The 20,944-nt window shown below is 46.3% G+C and overlaps 1 protein-coding gene across 1 annotated transcript; it reads right to left on the reverse strand.

The window, feature by feature from the left end:
- Nucleotides 1-1,311: 1,311 nt before the first annotated feature.
- LOC140460122 (uncharacterized) lies at nucleotides 1,312-13,698 on the reverse strand. Its single transcript, XM_072554520.1, has 3 exons — nucleotides 13,590-13,698; nucleotides 3,263-3,379; nucleotides 1,312-2,962 (listed from the first exon to the last, which is right to left on the reverse strand). The coding sequence occupies exon 3, from the start codon at nucleotides 2,587-2,589 to the stop codon at nucleotides 1,312-1,314; it is 1,278 nt and encodes a 425-aa protein (XP_072410621.1). The 5' UTR covers nucleotides 2,590-2,962; nucleotides 3,263-3,379; nucleotides 13,590-13,698.
- Nucleotides 13,699-20,944: the final 7,246 nt, after the last annotated feature.

Raw genomic sequence — 20,944 nt, forward strand, 5'->3', positions numbered from 1 at the left:
GTAGTCAGGGCAGTGTCTATAACAAATATGTTATTAAACTTGGAAGAGTGCTGAAGACATACACAAGGATGTTACCAGGATTCAAGGGTGTATGTAAAAGGGAGAGGTTGGACAAGCTAAGATATTTTTATTTAGAGCATTAGAGACTGAGAGAGGCCCTTAGAGAAGTGAAGAGATCGTGAGAGGGTGAATGCACTCAGACTTTTACTCCAGGGTTGGGGAAGTGAGGGCTAGAGGGCATCAGTTTAAGGTTCGAGGAAAACGAATAAAAGGGAATGTGAGGGGCAATGTTTCTTTTTACGCAGAGGGTGGTACACATATGGAATGAAATGCCAGCGGAAGTGGTTGAGGTGGGTCGATTAACAACATTTAAAAAGGCATTTGGACAAATAAGTGGATAGGAAAGGTATGGAAGGAAATGGGCCAAGTGCAGGGAAATGGGCTTAGTGTTGATGGACAGTTTGGTCAGTATGGACAATGTTGGACCGAAGGGACTGTCTCCTGCTGTGGGACTCTATGATTCGCATCTCTTTGTCGGTCCGACAGTTTTGAGTTTCCAAATGAACATCTCACTAAATCAGGCCAAATAAAATCCAATTTAATTCGTCAACTCTGATGCAGAGGTGCTGGTGTTGAATTGGGGTGGACAAGGTCAGAAGTCACACGGCGCCAGATGAAGTGATGAAGGAGCAGCACTCGTGAAAAAGCAATGCTCCTAAAGCTTGTGATTTCAAATAAACTTGTTGCACTGTAACATGGTGTCATGTGACTTCTTCAACTCTGGGTTTGTCTCAAACTTGATGGGATACTTTGTCCAACTCGGCATATTTTATCAATATTGCTTGAAGGAATTTTTTTGAAAGATTAGATTCCCTACAGTATGGAAACAGGCCCTTTGGCCCAACAAGTCCACACTGGCCCTCCGCAGAGTAACCCAGCCAGACCCATTCCCCTATCCCTATTCCTCTACATTTACCCCTGACTAATGCACCACACCTACACATCCCTGAACACTATGGGACAATTTAGATGGGCCAATCCATCCTAACCTTTAGACCATGGGAAGGAAACCAGAGCACTCAGAGGAAACCCATACAGACGTGCTGGGGCGGGGCATCGTGAAAGCTACACACAGACTGTCACCCCGAGTGTGAAATTGAACCCAGGTCAGCATCGTGAGGCAGTGGTACTAACCACGGAGTCACCATGCCACCCCTGAGCCATGTAGGTGGGCTTGTTGGGGTGGGGGGGGGGAAAAAGAGGGTGGTGCGAGTCCAGCACAAAACAAAAAAAAGCTCACTGCACCCACTGTCAGAATGGGCAGGAGGTACAGCCCTGTGGGTGACCCACAGCAGAGTCACTGGTGGAATCTGATTGTTGGATGCACTGGTGCCCCTGCTGGTGCCTCCGCAAGTTGCAGAACAACGTGAACCTCCGCCCACAGTCAGGGCAGGCAAACGGCTTCTCCCCGGTGTGAACCCATTGGTGGGTCAGCAGTTTGGAGGAGCGGGTGAACCCCTTCCCACACTCGGGGCAGCTGAATAGCCTTTCCCTGGTGTGGACACGCCGGTGGGACAACAGGTCAGAGGAATTGCTGAAGGCCTTACAACACTCAGAGCAGGCAAAAGGCCTCTCCCCCGTGTGGACCCGCTGGTGTCTCAGTAGGGTGGAGGTACTGCTGAAGACCTTCCCGCACTTGGGGCAGCTGAAGGGCCTCTCCCCCGTGTGGACCCGCTGATGGGCAAGCAGGTTGGAGGACTTATTGAAGGCCTTCCCACACTCTGGGCAGCTGAAGGGCCTCTCCCCCGTATGGACCCGCTGATGGGAGAGCAGGTTGGAGGAATTGCTGAAGGCCTTCCCACACTCTGGGCAGCTGAAGGGCCTCTCCCCCGTGTGGACCCGCTGATGGGCCAGCAGGTGGGACGATTTCCTGAAGGCCTTCCCACACTCTGGGCAGCTGAAGGGCCTCTCCCCAGTGTGGATTCGCCGGTGGGTCAGCAGGGAGGAGGAATAGCTGAAGGCCTTCCCGCACTCTGGGCAGCTGAAGAGCCTCTCCCCCGTGTGGATCTGCTGATGGGCCAGCAGGTGGGACGATTTCCTGAAGGCCTTCCCACACTCTGGGCAGCTGAAGGGCCTCTCCCCAGTGTGGATTCGCCGGTGGGTCAGCAGGGAGAAGGAACAGCTGAAGGCCTTCCCGCACTCTGGGCAGCTGAAGGGCCTCTCTCCCGTATGGACCCGCTGATGGGAGAGCAGGATGGAGGAATTGCTGAAGGCCTTCCCACACTCTGGGCAGCTGAAGAGCCTCTCCCCTGCGTGACATCGCTGGTGGGTCTGGAGGTTGTCCACCCAAGTGAACCCTTTCCCGCATACGGAGCAGTAAAACGTCCTCTCACCAGTGTGTATATGCTGGTGGGCTAGCAGGACACAGGAGCAGGTAAAGCCCTTTGCCCGCTCGGGGCAGGAGAATGGCCTCTTCCCAGTGTGATTGCACTGATGAGCCGCCAGGACAGATGGGACACGGAAGCCCTTCCCACAGTCGCCACACTTCCATGGTTTCTCAACAGGTTGTGTTTCCTCGGGTTTCTCCATGGCCGAAGCTTCAGCTGCACACACACGTGTACAACCCCGCCATGAATTCTTCTTTCCAGGCAGTAGAGTTGTTTCAGGCTCCACACTCAGTGCACTGCAACAGTAGGGTCTTTCAACCAGTGCCCCCGTACTCAAACAGGAACCAAAAAGAAAGCTTTGCTCCTTCTCACAGAATCATAGTTGAAAATTGTTGTGGTCCTGATGGATTGAGTAACTGTCAGACACTGACGTGAAAGTGAGGACTGGAGATGCTGGAGAGTCAGAGTCAAAAACTGCGTCGCTGGAAAAGCGCAGCATCAGAGAAGCAGGAGAATCAACATTTTGAACATAAGCCCTTTATCTGTTGACTTTGAAACTTCTGTCTTCAGATAGTCTGTAAGAAAAGATTACAAAAGTCATCACTGCCAGTCCGGTTAAGAATGAGATATCAAGGCATTGACACTGACACCAGAGAGAAACTGTACACATAGATATGGCAAATGTTAGTGGCAAGCCAGAGTGATAGAGATATTAGGCACAGAAACAGACCCTTCGGTCTAATTCATCCGTGCCAACTCGATAACCTAACCTAATCTCGGCCGATTTGCCAGCATTTGGCCCATATCGTCTCAACCCTTCCTAATCGTATACCCATCCAGATGCCTTTTAATGTCATAATTGTACCAGCACCCACCACTTCCTCTGACAGCTCTTTCCTTAAACACGCCACTTTCTGCATGAAAGACTCATCCCTTAGGTTCCTTTGTTAAGTTCTTTTGCTTGAGCTTCTTACACTGCAATACGCCAACTTCTGTGAAAAACCAAACTTTATTAAGTACAGTACAAGCTGTGGAGAAACTATTAACACTCTTTGCAATGCTGGTACACAACAGTACCAAACAAAAACCCCTTAAACAAAGTAAAACTGAAACAGAGGCTTACAGTTGAAGTTAGAAGGCCAGAAGAAGGAGAGAATGTTAGCAGTCATTCTCCACATAGTCCACTGCTTAACCCAAACGAGACTTCAGCTTTCAGGACTGACCACACCCTTTCATTATACAGGTCACTTCTAAAACATAAAAGCTTTGGTCTCAAGTCTCATCTGTTCACATATAACCAAAAATGCCTCCCAATACCGTTTTTCATCTCTGTACGAAACCAGTCGCTTCGGAGCCCGGGTTTTTTTTTTACCATCGCTCTGAAAAAAACTTAGGACACGGCATCCTTGAGAAGAAGGACCAGCTTTTAGTAAAAGGACCAGCTTTGTGACAGAGGGATATAGGCCAAACACTGGCAGGTGGGATTAGATTAGTTTGAGAACATAGCATGGAGTAGTTGGACTGAAGGGACTGTTTCTGTGCTGTTTGACTCGGTAACTGTTCTGCAATGGTCTGAAAACCATTTTCTTGCCTTCCCCCATAAACATCCCCTTCTTTGTTGTTCCAAAATCAGATGAACTCAGCCTTGATTATATTCAATGATCCCATAACTGCAGGAAGACATCCCCACTTCTGGACTCAATTACTCTTGCTAATCTAACACGTGCTTTGCTCATTGCTTGCTACATCTATCTGACAACTGGCATTGACTGGTATGGAAGGATGCTGAGGCCCCTTTATACACATTCCTGATGAAGGGCTCGTGCCTGTAACGCTGACTCTCCTGCTCCTCGGATGCTGCCTCATCTGCTGTGCGTTTCGAGCACCACACTTTTCGACTCTGATCTCCAACATTTGCAGTCCTCACTTTCTCCACATCCCAATATATCACCAGTTAAACAATGCATTTCCTTTCTGCGTCCCCACCCCACAAGGGAATGCTATCACTTCACATCGTGGTACTGCATTTTCCATGAGTTTGCCAACTGAGACACAGACCTGGCCCAACTTTTCCAGAATCTGTCCCCTCCATAAATTGAGATTGTGAGAGAGAGAGACAATAGGGTGTCTCTGATTAGCAGGAGGACTACGCTCCTTCCGGTCCTACAGTGCTTGCTATTGGCCCAACAAAAGGAGATCACGCGCAGTTTTCGCAGACAACCAGGAGCACGCACAGGTTTTGCTGACACCGGCGAACCTGAGCAGTGTGTGTTGTCACCGAGGAGCATGCGCAAGACGCTCTGTGAAGTTGCTGGTGTTACTGACAGGTTTTGTGCCCAAATGACAATCGGAGACAAGAAAGGCTGGAGTGACATTTTATATTTATCCTGCGACTCGACATTTTATTCCTTTTGCATTTTATTTGACTACTCATCTTTTTCTCAGGGTAGGGGACTCCCAAACGGGAGAGCAGAGGTTGAGGGTGAGAGGGGAAAGATTTAAAAAGGACCTAAGGAGTAGAAAAAAAAGTGTGAAAGTTAATTCCCCTCAAGAAGTGCCCTGTCCAAACCTGCACATCTTTGGATTGTGGGAAGAAACCGGGGCACCCAGAGGAAACCCAAGCAGACACGGGGAGAATGTGCAAACTCCAGTCACCCAAGGCTGGAATCGACCATGGTGGTGTGAGGCAGCAGTGCTAACCAATATTCGCAAAATACTAAATTCAAACTTGATTGGAATTCAGTATTTTGGGGCAAGATTTAAATCAATTGGCCAAAATTGAGTATATTTTTGTCTCCAGGCAACCCAGCTACTGAGCTGTTAAAATGTTAAATTGTTACCTTGTTCAGAACGTTTGGTGCTATGTCAGGTGGTTCTGCTCACTTTTCAACTCTCTTGAAGGTAGAATACACCTCTACACCTTCTAACAGAACCAATTTTTCAAGACTAGGAATCGGCCATTCACCCCTAACAGGCGAAAGTGAGTACTGCAGATGCTGGAGATTAGAGTCAAGACTGTGGTGCTGGAAAAGCACAGCAGGTCAGGCAACATCCAAGGAGCAGGAAAATTGACATTTTGGACAAAAGCCTCATTCAGCCCGAACAGCCTGTCCTCAACTGCACATAGTTCAAAGCAAGTTTGAGAAAGATGGCTGCAGCTTTGTCTTAATATAAAATTGAACATGCGTTCAAACTTTAATGCTGTTTCTGAATATATTATTTTAGCTATACTCAGTTTGAAAGATCAGCCATTTCTCGTGCACCCCTATCTCCCAGGCAGTGTCATCACCAACCATTCTCTCTCTCTCTTCTGAGATGAGCTTGATACAGCGATCAAAGAGAGCTCGAGGCATGAGAAAGTTTAGTGGGAGTTGGAAGAGATACAGAATGGACAGGGTGACAGAGTGTGGGGGTCATTGAGAAACTGGGGGGAACAGAGGGTGGTGGGGGTGGAAAGGAAAGACTCGGGGATCAAAGGGTGGAGGAAGACAATGAGGGCGAGAGAGAGAAAATGGGGGGCAGAGAGTTGCGGGGCGAGAGAGAATGGATGGGGGCAGTGGGTGGGGAGAGAGACAGCACAATTCCCACCTTCCCCAGGACTGGGGCAGTGTCCCATGAACTGGAACCTACTCCTCCCACAGCAGTCATTTCTCAATCCACATGTGGCTAAAGCAGAAGAATTATATATTCCCTGCAGGCCATTTCACCCAGACTCATCAACTTACTCTACAGCCCTGCAGTTCCCCATAGCTAACCCACTCTAACCTGCACATACCTGGACACTTTAGCACAGCCGATCCATCCGAAACTGCAGATCCTTGGACTGTGGGAGGATACCGGAGCACCCAGAGGTAACCCACGCAGACAGAAGGGGGAGAACATACCAAAGTTCACACAGACAGTCACGAGAAGGTGGAATCAAATCGCTTCTAACAATTCTCCCACACCTGCAAAACCCTGATCACTATGGGTAATTTAGCAGGGCCAATCCACCCTAACCTGGGCAAAGATAAAAATCACATGACGCCAGTCCAACACGTTTATTTGGAAGCACTAGCTTTCTGAGCACTGCTCCTTCATCAGGTGGTTGTGGAGTATAAGATCATAAGACACTGAGTTTACAGCAAAACATTAGAGTCATGCCACTGAAATGATACATTGAAGAAACCTGGATTGTAAAGTCTTTCATCTTTTAGAAAGAGTTGCTGGTGTCATTAATATGGAAACCCCAGAACTTCTTATAAGACACCTACTCGAGATAACTTAAGGTTTTATTCGAAAAGATGACAACTCAGCTCAGACAATGCATTAAAGGTGTGAGGCCAGAGTCTGTCTGTATCCCAGTTTTTGAATCAGACTGGTTCTATTTCCAAAGTGGAATTTATAAAATATTCTATGTATTGTCTGCCTGCAGATTGTGCATTTTTTGAGCAAAATACATGGTAACTGCAAATACAAATTCACCCCATAGACCTTGGTGTGTGTGTGTGCGCACGCACACACGAGAGAGAGAAAAAGTCTAGTTCCATACTGTATATCTCTAGGTCTATTGCATAACAGGTGCTTTATTTCTGTTGATGTAAATATTGTTATAAATCATAGCTGGGTCCTAATACATAGATGTAAGGGAGAGACAATTCTTCAATTAGGGCACTATAAGATTCGTGGCAGACCCCTATTTCTAGTTTACTTGCCAATGAACAGACACAAGCACCTATTTAATTCTAACTTTTCATGTTTTTTGTTATATTTTCTGGTATGATACTCTATGTCTGGATGGTTGACAGGCTGTGAGATTGTGGGTTGGACTTTGATTGACTGAATGATTTATTGTTCCAGAAGGTGTCAAAGGAGGTTAAAGCTTCAGCAGAAATGAAGCAGAGCTGAGAACAGACAACAACTGTGTGGGAACAGGGAGATCAATAGAGGACAAATAAACCAGGACCTGAAATCCGAGCTGACACCAGACTACCCTGTGATCAGTGCTTTGATTAGCAGTGTCAACCCTCTACCTTTACCTAGCTTCCCATTCGACTTGAATGCCACATCTCCCCTCAATATTTAGGATCCAATCCTTGTCATCCTGAAGCCATGTCTCTGTAAGGAGTCCCAGATCAAAATCATTCTCTTCATTGTGTACAGTCAATTCATTCACTTTTGTTATGTTGCAGCACTGGTACGACACGGGGTAACCCCCTCTGCTAAATTAAACCATCAACACAGAAGTGATTCACCCCATGCAGTAATATGTAAAAGTTTGAGAGGCAAAGAACTATCCCAGAGGTAAATATTTAAAAGTAAAAATTAACAACTTTACTCTTTATGTCCAACACAGAGAATATTAAAACTCACAAAAATGCCTGGTGTTATAGTCCAAAACATCGGATCATTTTATTGGTGTTAATATTATCAAAATATTTAATTCAAACTTGATTGGACTTTGGTATTTTGGGGCAAAATCTAAACTGATTGGCCGAATTTGAATTTGTTTGTGCCTTTTGGCAACCATTTATTAAGATCGTGGCTGATCTATCCATCATCTCAGCTCTTCTTACTTGCATTATCCCGAATCCTTGATTCCCTAAGGGGTGGGGGTGGGAGGGGTGTATGAGCAGGATGCTCTTCGGAGGGGTCAGAATGGACTTGATGGGCTGAATAGCCTGCTTCCACACTGTAGGGCTTCTATGATCTACCGCAGTTGTGTTTGCCTCAGATCACAGCTCCCAGAATCTCCCACCTTCTGCAAATCGAAAGACAAATCCCACCCTGCCCTCTCGTATGTATGTTATCTAAATGCTTAATCGTTTCTCGTGAACACAGCCCACACCTCCCTCTGCTGCCAGTAACCTTTACAATGCTGATGAAACAATGCCATTCCTGCAGTACTGAAAACCGTAAGGCTTCTAACGATACCAGTTACACACAGCTCCTTCTGATGGACAGCATTGGAAATACAATGTTGGAGGCTGGCCGAAATGAGCAGTTTAAAACAAAAATCCACCTAATCCTTCACTGGGCACCCCAATCAGCACACTGTCCTTACTGCTGGGAAGCCTTAAAGCACTTCACCCCCACAGTGCAATGAATTCCCACTTTCCACCAAAATCCTAAACGTGCTCACGTACTCAGTTGCTGTCTCACCAATGAAATACTTCATTGTCACTTCTTCTGCTTCCAGTAAAGGCAAAACATCTTTGAAAGCTGCTCTGAAAGTTCAATCTTCACAACAACACTTCTGCTTTCACGCAAGATGATTAATGTCATACAGCACAGAAACACAGCCTTCGGTCCAACTCATCCATGCCGACCAGATATCCTAAACTCATCTAATCCCATTTGCCAGCATTTGGCCTGTATCTCTCTAAATCCTTCTTATTCACATACCCATCCAGATGCCTTTTCAATGTTGTAATTGTAGTCGCCTCCACCACTTCCTCTGGCAGCTCATTCCAAACATGCACTATCCTCTGTGTGAAAAAGTTGCCCCTCAGGTCCGTTTTAAATCTTTCTCCTTTCACGTGAAACCTATGCACTCTAGGTTTGGAGTCGCCTATTATGGGGAAAAGATTTTGGCTATCCAACCTATCTATACCCCTTATCAACTCTTGTAAGGTCACCCATCAGCCTCCAATGCTCCAGGGAAATTATTCCTGGCATATTCAGCATCTTCATATCGCTCAAACCCTCCAACTCTGCCTACATCTTTGTAAATCTTTTCTGAACCCTTTTAAGTTTCACACTATTCTTCCAGAGGAGGGCAACTGGAATTGCACAGTTTTCCAAAAGTGGCCTAACATGACCTCCCAACCCCTGTACTCAATGCTCTGACCAATAAAGGAAAGCGTACCAAATGCCTTCTTCACAATCCTGTCTCCCTGCAATTCCACTTTCAAGGAATTATGAACTGCAAGGACACTTTGTTTAGCATCACTTCCCGTTAATTATGTAAGTCGCGCCCTGATTTGCCTTACAAAATGTAACACCTCACATTTATCTAAATTAAACTCATTTTGCCACTCCTTGGCCCATCAGCCCATCCGATCAATTCTAATTTATATTGAACTTCGCTTCCTCTCTCATCCCCTAAAAGCTGAGAATCTCCATCCCACACACACTTCCTCCATTCTGACTTTGCTGAACCTAATTCCTGCTGTAACTCATCCTGAAGGGTGTGGTTCATGCTGATTAACAGGCCCCCACTCGGGGAGGGGTGAGATCTAATTCAAACAGACAGAATTCTGAATGGCCTGGACAGAGTGCACATGGGGAAGATGTTCCTATTGGTCGGAGAGTCTAGGACCTGAGGGCACAGCATCAGAGTAAAAGGAATATCTTTGAGAACAAAGATAAGGTGAAACGTTTTCAGCTGGTGAGTGGTGAATATGTGGAATTCATTGCTACAGAAGGCTGTGGAGGCCAGGTCACTGAGTAGATTTAAGATGGAGATAGATAGGTTCTTGAGTATCAAGGGGATCGAGGGTTACAGGGAGAAAGTGGGCGAATGGGATTGAGAAACTAATCAGCCAGAACGTAATAGTGCAGCAGCCCTGATGGGCTGAGAGGCCTAATTTCTGCTCCTGTGTTTTATGGTCTCTTGCTGTCCTGGACTAGGAGTGTGCAAATTGGGAGCAGGAATAGGCCATTTAGCCTGTCAAGCTTGAATCAGCATTGAACAGATCATAAGTAGATATGAGTATACCGACGTAAAAGGTAAAAACAAGGACTGCAGATGCTGGAAACCAGAGTCTAGATTAGAGTGGTGCTGGAAAAGCACAGCAGGTCAGGCAGTTCCTTGGATGCTGCCTGACCTGCCATGAATATACCTACATTCAGGTTAATAGGCTGGAAATTTTTCCACTGGAGCAGAGGAGGAGTATAAAATTGTGACGGGTATAGATGAGGTGAACGGCCAAAATCCTTTCTCTAGAATGGGGGTTCAAGACTACGGAGCAAAATTTGAAAGAGAGAGAGGAGAAAGATTTTAAAAGGACATGAGGATCGCCATTTTCCTCCCCCCCCCCCCCCCCCCCCAGAGAGTGGTTTGCGTGTGGAATGAATTACCAGACAAAGGGGTGGATGCAGATACAGTTAGAACATTTAAAAGACATTTGGATTAGTATATGAATGATGAAGTTTAATTTAAATAAGTGTGAAGTGCTGGATTATAGAACATAGAAAAATACAGCGCAGTACAGGCCCTTCGGCCCTCGATGTTGCGCTGACCGAAGCCTACCTAACCTACACTAGCCCAATAACCTCCATATGCTTGACCAATGCCCGCTTAAATGACCATAAAGAGGGAGGGTCCACCACTGCTACTGGCAGGGCATTCCATGAACTCACAACCCGCTGAGTAAAAAATCTACCCCTAACATCTGTCCTATACCTACCACCCCTTAATTTAAAGCTGTGTCCCCTAGTAACAGCTGACTTCATTAGCGGAAAAAGGTTCTCACTGTCAACCCTATCTAAACCCCTAATCATCTTGTACACCTCTATCAAATCTCCCCTAAACCTTCTTTTCTCCAATGAGAAAAGCCCCAAGTGCCTCAGCCTTTCCTCATACGATCTTCCTACCATGCCAGGCAACATCCTGGTAAACCTCCTCTGCACTCGTTCCAAAGCCTCCAGATCCTTCCTATAGTATGGCGACCAAAACTGCACACAATACTCCAGATAAGGCCGCACCAGAGTCTTATACAACTGCAACATGACCTCAGGACTCTGGAAATCAATTCCTCTACCAATAAAGCCCAGTACACCATATGCCTTCTTCACAGCACTACTTACCTGGGTGGCAACTTTCAAAGATCTGTGTACATGGACACCAAGATCCCTCTGCTCATCCACACTACCAAGTAGTCTACCATTAGCCCAGTAATCCATCTTCTTGTTACTCCTACCAAAGTGAATGACTTCACACTTAGCTACATTGAATTCCCTTTGCCACCTTACTGCCCAGCTCTGCAACTTATCTATATCCGCTGTAACCTGCCACATCCTTCTTCGCTGTCCACAACTCCACCGACTTTCGTGTCATCTGCAAACATGCTCACTCAGCCTTCAAGCCCCTCCTCCAGGTCATTTATACAAATGACAAACAGCAATGGTCCCAAAACAGATCCTTGTGGAACACCGCTAGTAACTGCACTCCAAGATGAACCTATACCATCAACTCCTACCCTCTGTCTCCTTCCAGCCAGCCAATTCCTAATCCAAACCTCTAATGCACCCTCAATGCCATACTTCCATAGTTTTTGCATTAGCCTGCTATGGGGTACCTTATTTTGGAAAAGCAAATCAAAGCAGGACTTATGCACTTTATGGTAAGGTCCTGGGGAGTGTTGCTGAACAAAGAGACCTTGGAGTGCATGTTCATAGTTCCTTCAAGGTAGACTCCCAGGTAGATAGGATAGTGAAGGCAGCATTTGGTATGCTTTCCTTTATCAGTTACAGCACTGAGTAAAGGAGTTGGGAGGTAGGTGATGTTGCAGCTCTACAGGACATTGGTGAGGCCACATTTAGAATATTGCGTGCAACTCTGGTCTCCTGCCCATCAGAAGGACGGTGTGAAACTTGAAAAGGGTTCAGAAAAGATTACCAGCATGTTGCCAGATTTGAAAAAATTAGCCCTCGGGAGAGGCTGAATAGGCTGGGGCTGTTTTCCCTGCAGCGTCGGAGGCTCAGGGATGACCTTAGAGGTTTATAAAATCATGAGAGGCATGGATAGGGTAAATAGACAAAGTCTTCTCCTGGGGTGGGGGAGTGCAGAACTAAAGGTTTTGGGCGAACTGGGAGAGACATACAAGAGCTCTAAGGGGAGCCTTTTCACACAGAGTAGTGCATATATGAAATGACCAGCCAGAGGAAGTGGTGGAGACTGGTATAATTACAGAATTTAAAAGGCATTTGGATTGGTCTATAATAGAAGGGGTTCGAGGGATATGGGCCCAGGGCTGACAAATAGACTTGATTAGGATAACTAATAGGCAGTAACAAATTGGACCGAAGGGTCTGTTTCTGTGCTGTACATCTCTATGACTGCAATATAAAAGGTTCAGAGGGATAGAGGTGAAACACAGGCAGGTGGGTGGGTCCAGTTTAGTTTGAGAACATAGTCAGCATGGCCGAGTTGGACTGAAGGGTCCGTTTCTGTAAGTGATCTGTATTGGTCTTGCTTCCCCCATAACCATCACAGCTTGTTGTTCAAAACTCAGATGAACTCAGCCTTGGATATATTCAGTTACGCCCAAACTGCAGGAAGGCGTCCCCACTTCTGAACTCAATTCCTCTTGCTAATATACCACTTGCTTTACTCACTACTTGCTGCACCTGTCTGACAACTTGCACTGACTGGATTAGAAGGATGCAGAGGCCCCTTTGTTCATCCACACATCATTACTGATGAAAGGCTCGAGCCTGAAATGTCAATTCTCCTGTATTTGCCATTGAAAAAAGACCTGGACTAACTTTTCCAGAGGAGGGTGGGGGTGGGGAGAGAGTAGCATAGAGTACAATGGGTGAGTGGGGGAGGAGATGAAGGTGATAGGTCAAGGAGGAGAGGGTGGAGTGGATAGGTGGAGAAGAAGATAGGCAGGTCGGACAAGTCCAGACAAGTCAAGGAGACAGTTACTGAGCTGGAAGTTTGAAACTAGGATGAGGTGGGGGAAGGGGAAATGAGGAAGCTGTTGAAGTCCACATTGATGCCCTGGGGTTGAAGTGTTCCGAGGCGGAAGATGAGGTGTTCTTCCACCTCGGAACACTTCAACCTCAGGGCACCAATGTCTCCTTGACTTGTCCGACCTGCCTATCTTCTTTTCCACCTATCCACTCCACCCTCTCCTCCTTGACCTATCACCTTCAACCCCTCCCCCATCTCACCCATTGTACTCTATGCTACTCTCTCCCCACCCCCACCCTCCTCTAGCTTATCTCTCCACGCTTCAGGCTCATTGCCTTTATTCCTGATGAAGGGCTTTTGCCCGAAACGTCGATTTCGCTGCTCGTTGGATGCTGCCTGAACTGCTGTGCTCTTCCAGCACCACTAATCCAGTATTTGGTTTTCAGCATCTGCAGTCATTGTTTTTAACTTTTCCAGAGTCTGTCCTCTCCCTGGATTCACTCCGTTTCCCTTCAGTTCCTGCAAGTCAACAGCTCAACCCCAGAATGGAAAAGGGGTTGAGAAAAGTGTGTTGTACTCACAGCTGTTGGACAGAGGAAGGAAGTTGCAGTCTGGGGTGAAGCTCAATCTTCATTCAGAGAGAGAGGAGCAGAAGCAGCAACCACCTCAGAAGCACATGGTCCTACTTCCGCATCCAAACGATGGGTTTGCTGTGATTGGCAGGAGCACCAGTCTCCATCCGGTCCTCCAGAGCTTCTCATTGGTCCATCAAAACAAAGTCACAGAGTGTTTCCGCTTTTTGCGTGATGATACGTAATGTCTTGCTGACACTGTAGAACATGCGCATTTCGTTGCTGACACCGCGTAGCAAGCGCAGTATGGAGATGTTGGCATGACTGTCAGATTTTCAAAGTTAAAAAGTACACAATGCCACGTTGTCGCCCAACAGGTTTATCTGGAATCACTAGTTTTCGAAGCGCTGCTCCTTCATCGGTTGGTTGTGGAGCAGAATCATAACACACAGACTTTATAGCAACAGGATTGCAGTGTCATGGAATGGAATATTAAACAACTTTAGCTGACCTCTACCATCTTTTAGAATGATCATGTTAGTTTTGATTACTCCACATGTAAATCCCAAAACTTTTCAAAAGTTACGTTGTCAAGCTAGCTTTTAATAATAGGCGTCATCTCAAACAGATGTTAAGTTAAAGTTTGTCTGTGTCCCAGTGTTAGGTCAGATGGATTCTATTTCTATCGTGGTATTACAGAATATTACGTGTATGAGTTTTTGAGCAAATTAAAATGCGATTCTGCAAGTACAAATTCAACCCACAAACTTTTATGTGTGAGTGTGTGCAGGAGAAACCGAGTGATCATGTGTGTGAGAGAGAGTGTAATGGGGTATAAGTCTGCGAAAGGGTGTGTGTGAATGTATGCTTGTGTGTTTGAGTGAGTGAGTGTGAGAGAGAGAGAGAGAGAGAGAGAGAGAGAGGGAGAGAGAGAGACAGAATGTATAGTGTAGTGTGACATGAACCCAAGGTCCTGGTTGAGGCCATCTCCATGGGTATTGAACTTGGCTATCCTCTGCACAGCCACTTTCCATGATTGCCTGTCCTGAAGTCTGCCTTGAAGGATAGTCACCCGAAGGTCCAAGTCTGAATGTCCCAGACCACTGTAGTATTTCCCAACTGGGAGGGAACACTCCTCGCTGGTGATTGTTGTGCAGTGTCCATTCATCTGTTGCTGTTGCCTTTGCTGGGTCTCACCAATATACCAAGACTCAGGGCATCATTGCCTGCAGCGTATGAGATAAACAATGTTGGCTGAGTCACATGAGTACCTGCTGTACTCATGGTGGGTGGTGTCACACGTGTAATGGTGGTAATTGTGTCAACACTCTGATACGTCTTTCATCATCTGCCGTGACAGAGTTGTATTGTGTTGTCCTGAAGGCCAGGCAGTTTTCTGAGAACAATTATCTGTTTAAAGTTTGCCGGTTGTTTGAAGGCGAGAAGTGGAGGCGTGGGGAAGGTCTTGGCGAGGTGCTCATCCTCATCAATAATGTGTTGCAGGCTGTGAAGAACATGGCGTAGTGTTTCTGCTTCTGAGAAGTACTGGACAACAAATGGTACCATTTTGGTTGCAGCTCGTATCTGTCTCCTAAAGGAAGTCATTCCAATTTCTTGCTGTGACATTGGAACTGGCAGTTGATAAGTTGAACATTGTACCCCCTTCTTATGAGAGCATGCTTGTGTACTTCCAAGTGTCTGCCACGTTCCTCCTCACCTGAACAGATCCTGTGTATGTGAAGGGCTTGTCCAGAGGGGGTGGCTGTTTTAATATGTTTCACTAGAGAAGTGTAGCACTGTCAGGTTATCCGTGGGTTTGCGGTACAGAGAAGTGCTGAGATACCCATTCTTGATAGAGCTGCATGTGTTCAAAAATGAGACAGATACTAAAGAGTGTGGCGAGTGTGATGGTGGGATGAAACTTGTTAATATCACAGTATCGTTGTTTCAGTGACTCCTCAACATGGGTCCAGAGGAAGAAATGTCATCAATATATCTGGTGTATAGTGTTGGTTGGAGGTCCTGTGCAGAAAAGAAGCCTTGTTCGAACCCCTGCGTGAAAATGTTGGCATACTGGGGTGAAGATTTGGTCCCCATGGCTGTTCTATGTGTCTGGATGAAGAACTGGTTACCAAAGGTGAAAATGTGGTTGAGAATGAAGCAGATGAGTTGTAGGACAGTGCTCAGAGATTGGCAGTTGTTGGTATTGAGTACTGAAGCTGTTACCGTGATGCCATCATCATGAGGAATGCTGGTGTAGAGTGCTGACACATCCACGGATTCAACTAGTCCGTGGATGCTGAGCTTCTGGAAGGATTGGATCAGAAGCCTTGATGAATGCTGTCAGTTCACGGTTGTGCTCTTTGGTCAGATCAGCTGGTAGTTGCCTGTCGTGTTCCTGGTCAGTTGTTTGTACACTTCCTTGCAGAAGTCCATTTATTCCGAATTACTCAAAAACTGCATAAATCCATGTAAGATTCTGTAGCTCCCACTTTAGAAATTCAATCAGTTTCAGCTAACATTGGGACACAGACAGACTTCAATGTCTCACCTTCAATCCATTATCTGAGCTGAGATGACAACTATTGTTAAAAGCTATCTTGAGAATGTAAGTTTAAAAAAGTTCTGGGATTTACAAATGAAGGAACCAAAACTAACATGGTCATCCAAGATGCAAGCTCACCTGCACACCTTAGCACAGCTGATCCACCCTAAAGTGCAGATCTTTGGACTGTGGGAGGAAGCCAGAACACCCAGAGGTAACCAACACAGACACACGGGGGAGAACATGCCAAACTTCACACAGACACTCACCCAAGGGTGGAATCAAACACAGGCTCCCGGCATTATTAAACAGTACTGCTAACCACTGAGCCACCATCCCACCCAGTGCTTTGAGGTACTGCTTTGTCTTTGCAGCTTTTAACTTCTCATGCAGCCTCAGCAGAGGCTGTGTCCTGCTGACATTGTTGGACCACACCCATTGCACTTCCCTTTCCCACTTCTCCAGCCTAGAGCACAGCGGTTCTTGAATCCTGGCATCAGATTCTGATGCCATCTGTGCTTCTGCTGCCAACTGCAGAGAACGGAGGCAATCCCCGTCACTATTCTGTCCGTTATCTCCCCCTCCCTAACATTGTTCTTACTCACACCACCCCACAGTTAGCTCCTCTCCCCTGCAGCCTTCTCTCAGATCCCCTTTACCTGCCTGACCCGGGCTCACACCCTCCTGACCCTGTCCACTGATCCCATCAGAAGGCTCTGTCCAGAGGGAAAGACCATCTCCTGAAATAAAAAGCATCTGATTAACTTTCCTCCTTGCCCTCCCAGCGTGTCAGCAACCTGGCTTCCAGCTCCACCTCTCTGAGCCGAAGGTCCTCCAAGTTGTGTTTGCCCTAGATCACATCATCCAGAGCCTTCCACCTTTTGCAAATCGAAAGACAAGTCTCACCCTGCCCTCTCCCGTGTCTATTGTGTAACTGCTTAATCATTTCTAGTGGCTGAGCAGAGACTGATAGCCAAGTTTGGAACCCATGAGGATGGCCTCCACCAGGACCTTGGGTTCATGTTGCATTACAGGTGACCCCACTACACTGGCTGTCTCTCACAGACAGCCATACATTCTCACATACTCACGCAGGCACTCTCTCAGATATACGCGCTCTCTCAGATGCACACACATGTACCCACCCACACACACATCCTCTCACAGACTTATACTCCTGCACACTCTCACTTTACCAAGCATGCACACACGCAAACACACAGTCTCTCAGCCAGACCCGCGTGTATGCACACACACACTCACTCTCATGCATGCACACATAGATAAGACCATGGGGTGAATTTGCATTTGCAGAATTATATTTGTAGATACATTCTATTTTGCTCAAAAAGTGCACAATCTGCAGGCAACCACTCCATGTAATATTTTCTAAATTCCTACTTTGGGAACAGAACCAGTATGACTCAAGACAGACTCTAACCTTACATCTTTCATGCATTGTCTGGGCTGAGATGGCACCTCTTTGTAAAACCTTAAGTTATCTCGAGACTGTGACTTAAAAGAAGTTTTGGGATTTACATACTAATGAACTGAAACCTGCAACCCATTCTAAAGATGAAACACTTAAAAGCAGTCGAGATTTGTTCAATATATCATTTTGCTTCAAATTCTGTGTCTTATGATCCTGCTATACAGCTACCTGACGAAGGAACAACACTCCGAAAGCGAGTGCTTCCAAATATAACTGTTGGACTATAACTGGATTTTTAACTTTGTTTCCAGTGAAGACAGCCCACCCCTCCCACTGCTGCCAGTAAACTTTACAATGCTGAGGAAACAATGAACCATCAGTCCTGAAAAATGTACGATTCTAATACTAAGAGCTACACACTGACTGCTCCTTCTGAGAGAAGACATTAGAAACCTTGCGCCGGAGATTGAAAGAAATGAGCAGATTTTTAAAAAAACCTGTTGGATCTCATAGCCTTCAATGTCTGAGTCCGACGGTAAGTTCAGGTAACTTTTTTGGGAACTAACTTTGTTGCAGCTTCAGGTCGTCCCAGCAAAAAGGTGCACAAAAAGTAGCTTTTTTTTTAAACACACACACACACACACACACACACACACACACACAGTCCCCTGCATCCCACTTTCTCCACTATTGGTCAGCTGAGTTGTCCCTTTGTAATTCGATCCTTGGTGCAGCCTTAGCCTGGAGGAAGTATTGCTTCACTCAGCAATTGCAACCCATAGCCTGTATGCAAGTAAGATTCCCCCCGCGCACTTGCAGAGGGGCTGTCAAGAGTCAACCGCACTGCTGTGGGTCTGGAGTCACATATAGGCCAGACCAGGGAAAGGATGCAGCTGGGACGACTGAGTGAATCCTTTCCCACAACGGCAGTTTCCTCCCCTAAAGCATGAGTGAATCAGATTGGGGAGTTTGTTCCCCGAAAATGGTTTCATAATGAGATTCTGAACTCCAGATTTCTGACTGAACTCCAAATCCGCCATCTGCTTTGGTGAGATTCAAACCCGGGAGTCCCCAGAACTGGGTTATTAATGCAGTCGATAACGGCACTCGGCCGAAGCTCCTTCAATCCCCCTGTGATGGTCGGTGAACTCACTGATGTCTCTGCAGGTGGGAGGAGCGGGTGAAGCCCTTCCCGCACGGAGAGCAAGTGAACGGTCTCTTTGATCCTCCAAGCTGAGAAACTGGTGTGAAGTACTGTACTTTTCACAGTCACTGCACTGAATCTCCCTCATTCGGGTGTATCAGTATTCTTCCTGCCACACCAGTGTCCAAGCAGACAAAAGCAAACATTTTTTCTCAACTGGAATGGCTGCTGATATTCAAGTCCCAATGAATCAAGTGGCTCTGTCAGAAGCTGTTGTATCTTGTGGGCGGCACGGTGGCACAGTGGCTAGCACTGCTGTCTCACAGCGCCAGAGACCCGGGTTCAATTCCCCGTGTCTGCGTGGGTTTCCTCCGGGTGCTCCGGTTTCCTCCCACAGTCCAAAGATGTGCAGGTCAGGTGAATTAGCCATCCTAAATTGCCCGTAGTGTAGGTAAGGGGTAGATGTCGGGGCATGGGTGGGTTGCGCTTCGGCGGGGCGGTGTGGACTTGTTGGTCCGAAGGGCCTGTTTCCTGTAAGTAATGTAATCTTTTGGTTTCAGATTTCTTTCCCCATGTCTTCCTGCAAAAGAAATCACGAAATAAGTCACAGTCAGTACAGTCAAATGAACATAACATCGGTGACAATTCCTTAGATTGCCAGATATATGATTGCTGATCATATATTATCCATGACACAGAAACCTGAAAACCCTCATTCAGCAAGGTAGCATTAGGTATATAAAGAGGAAAGCTTCATTTAGGTGACAATGACCTGGAACAACCTTCCTACAAAGGTGCTGGAAATGGAGCTGAATCAAGGATATGAAAATGAAATGTCAAGGCTGCTTCAGGAAAGAAAGCCAGTAAAGTTGCTGAAAGACTTCCTGCTGACCTGTTCAATAAAAATGAATACAAGAAATACACGATGTAATTCCATTACTATATTAGAAGGTGAAAAATCATAGCCATGCAGCGTGTACAACAGCGAATATCAGAAAATCCCTGCAGTGCAGAAAGAGGCCATTTGGCCCATCGAGCCTACTTCGCCATTCTTTAAGGTCATGGCTGATCTATCCATCATCTCAGCTCCTCTTACCTGCATTATCATGACTACCCTAAATTCACCTACCATCCAAAATCCCATCGAACTGTGTCTTCAATATGCCTGCTTCTATTGCTTCATTGGGCAAAGAATTCCACAGATTTACCACTCTCTCTAGGAAACGTAGTCCCTCCTCCTCTGCCTTAAACCTACCCCTAATCTTTTTACCTAGTCTAACCCACCAGCAGAAACGACGGGATAAGGTGGGTCTGGGTGGCATGCTGTTCAATGGGTCAGTGTGGACTTGATGGGTTGAATGGCCTCCTTCCACACTGTAGGGCTTCTATGATTTACTACAGTTGTGTTTGCCCAGAACCACAGCTCCCACAACCTCCCAACTTCTGCAAATTGAAAGACAAGTCCCACTCAGCCCTCTCATATGTGTGTTATCTAACTGCTTCATCGCTTCCAGTGAATAGAGCGCACACCTCCCACTGCTGCCAGTGACCTTTACAATGCTGATAAAATAATGCAATACCTGCAGTACTGAAAACCGTAAGACTTCTGATGATACCAGTTAATGATTCACCGCTCCTTCTGATGCACAGCATTGGAAATACATTGTTGGGGGCTGAAAGAAATGAGCAGTTTAAAACACAAACCCACCTAACCCTTCACTAGGCTTCCCGCTCAGGACACTTTACTTAAAACACTTAAACCCCACATTGCAATAAATTCCCACATTCCATCAAAATTCTGGATGTCCTCACTTACTCAGTTGCTGTCTCTCAAATGAAAGATTTCATTGTAGCTTCTGCTCCCAGTAAGGACAAAATATCTTTGAAAGCTGCTCTGAAATTCCAGTCTTCACAACAATACTTCTGCTTTCCTTCAGTCCAAATTGTCTGTGCTGACCAAATATCCCAAAGTAACATAGTCCCATTTGTCAGCACTTAGCCTCTCTCCCTCTCAATTCACCCTGTTACCAGATGCCATTTAAAATGCTATAATTATACCAGCTTCCACCATTTCCTCTGGTAGCTCATTCCATGCTTTTGCATCACTCTCTGTGTGAGAAAGTTGTCCATAAGGTTCCTTTTAAATCTTGCCCCTCTCACCTCAAATCTATGCCCTCTAGTTTTGGACTTCCCTACTCTGGGGAAATGTTTTTGGCTATTCACCCTATCCACGCTCCTTATGA

Source organism: Chiloscyllium punctatum, chromosome 36 (assembly GCF_047496795.1).
Source record: "Chiloscyllium punctatum isolate Juve2018m chromosome 36, sChiPun1.3, whole genome shotgun sequence".
Taxonomy (NCBI): Eukaryota; Metazoa; Chordata; class Chondrichthyes; order Orectolobiformes; family Hemiscylliidae; genus Chiloscyllium; species Chiloscyllium punctatum.

Excerpts from the sequence above, each read along its gene's own strand:
- LOC140460122 (XM_072554520.1), bottom strand. The coding sequence starts at position 2,589 with ATGGAGAAACCCGAGGAAACACAACCTGTTGAGAAACCATGGAAGTGT.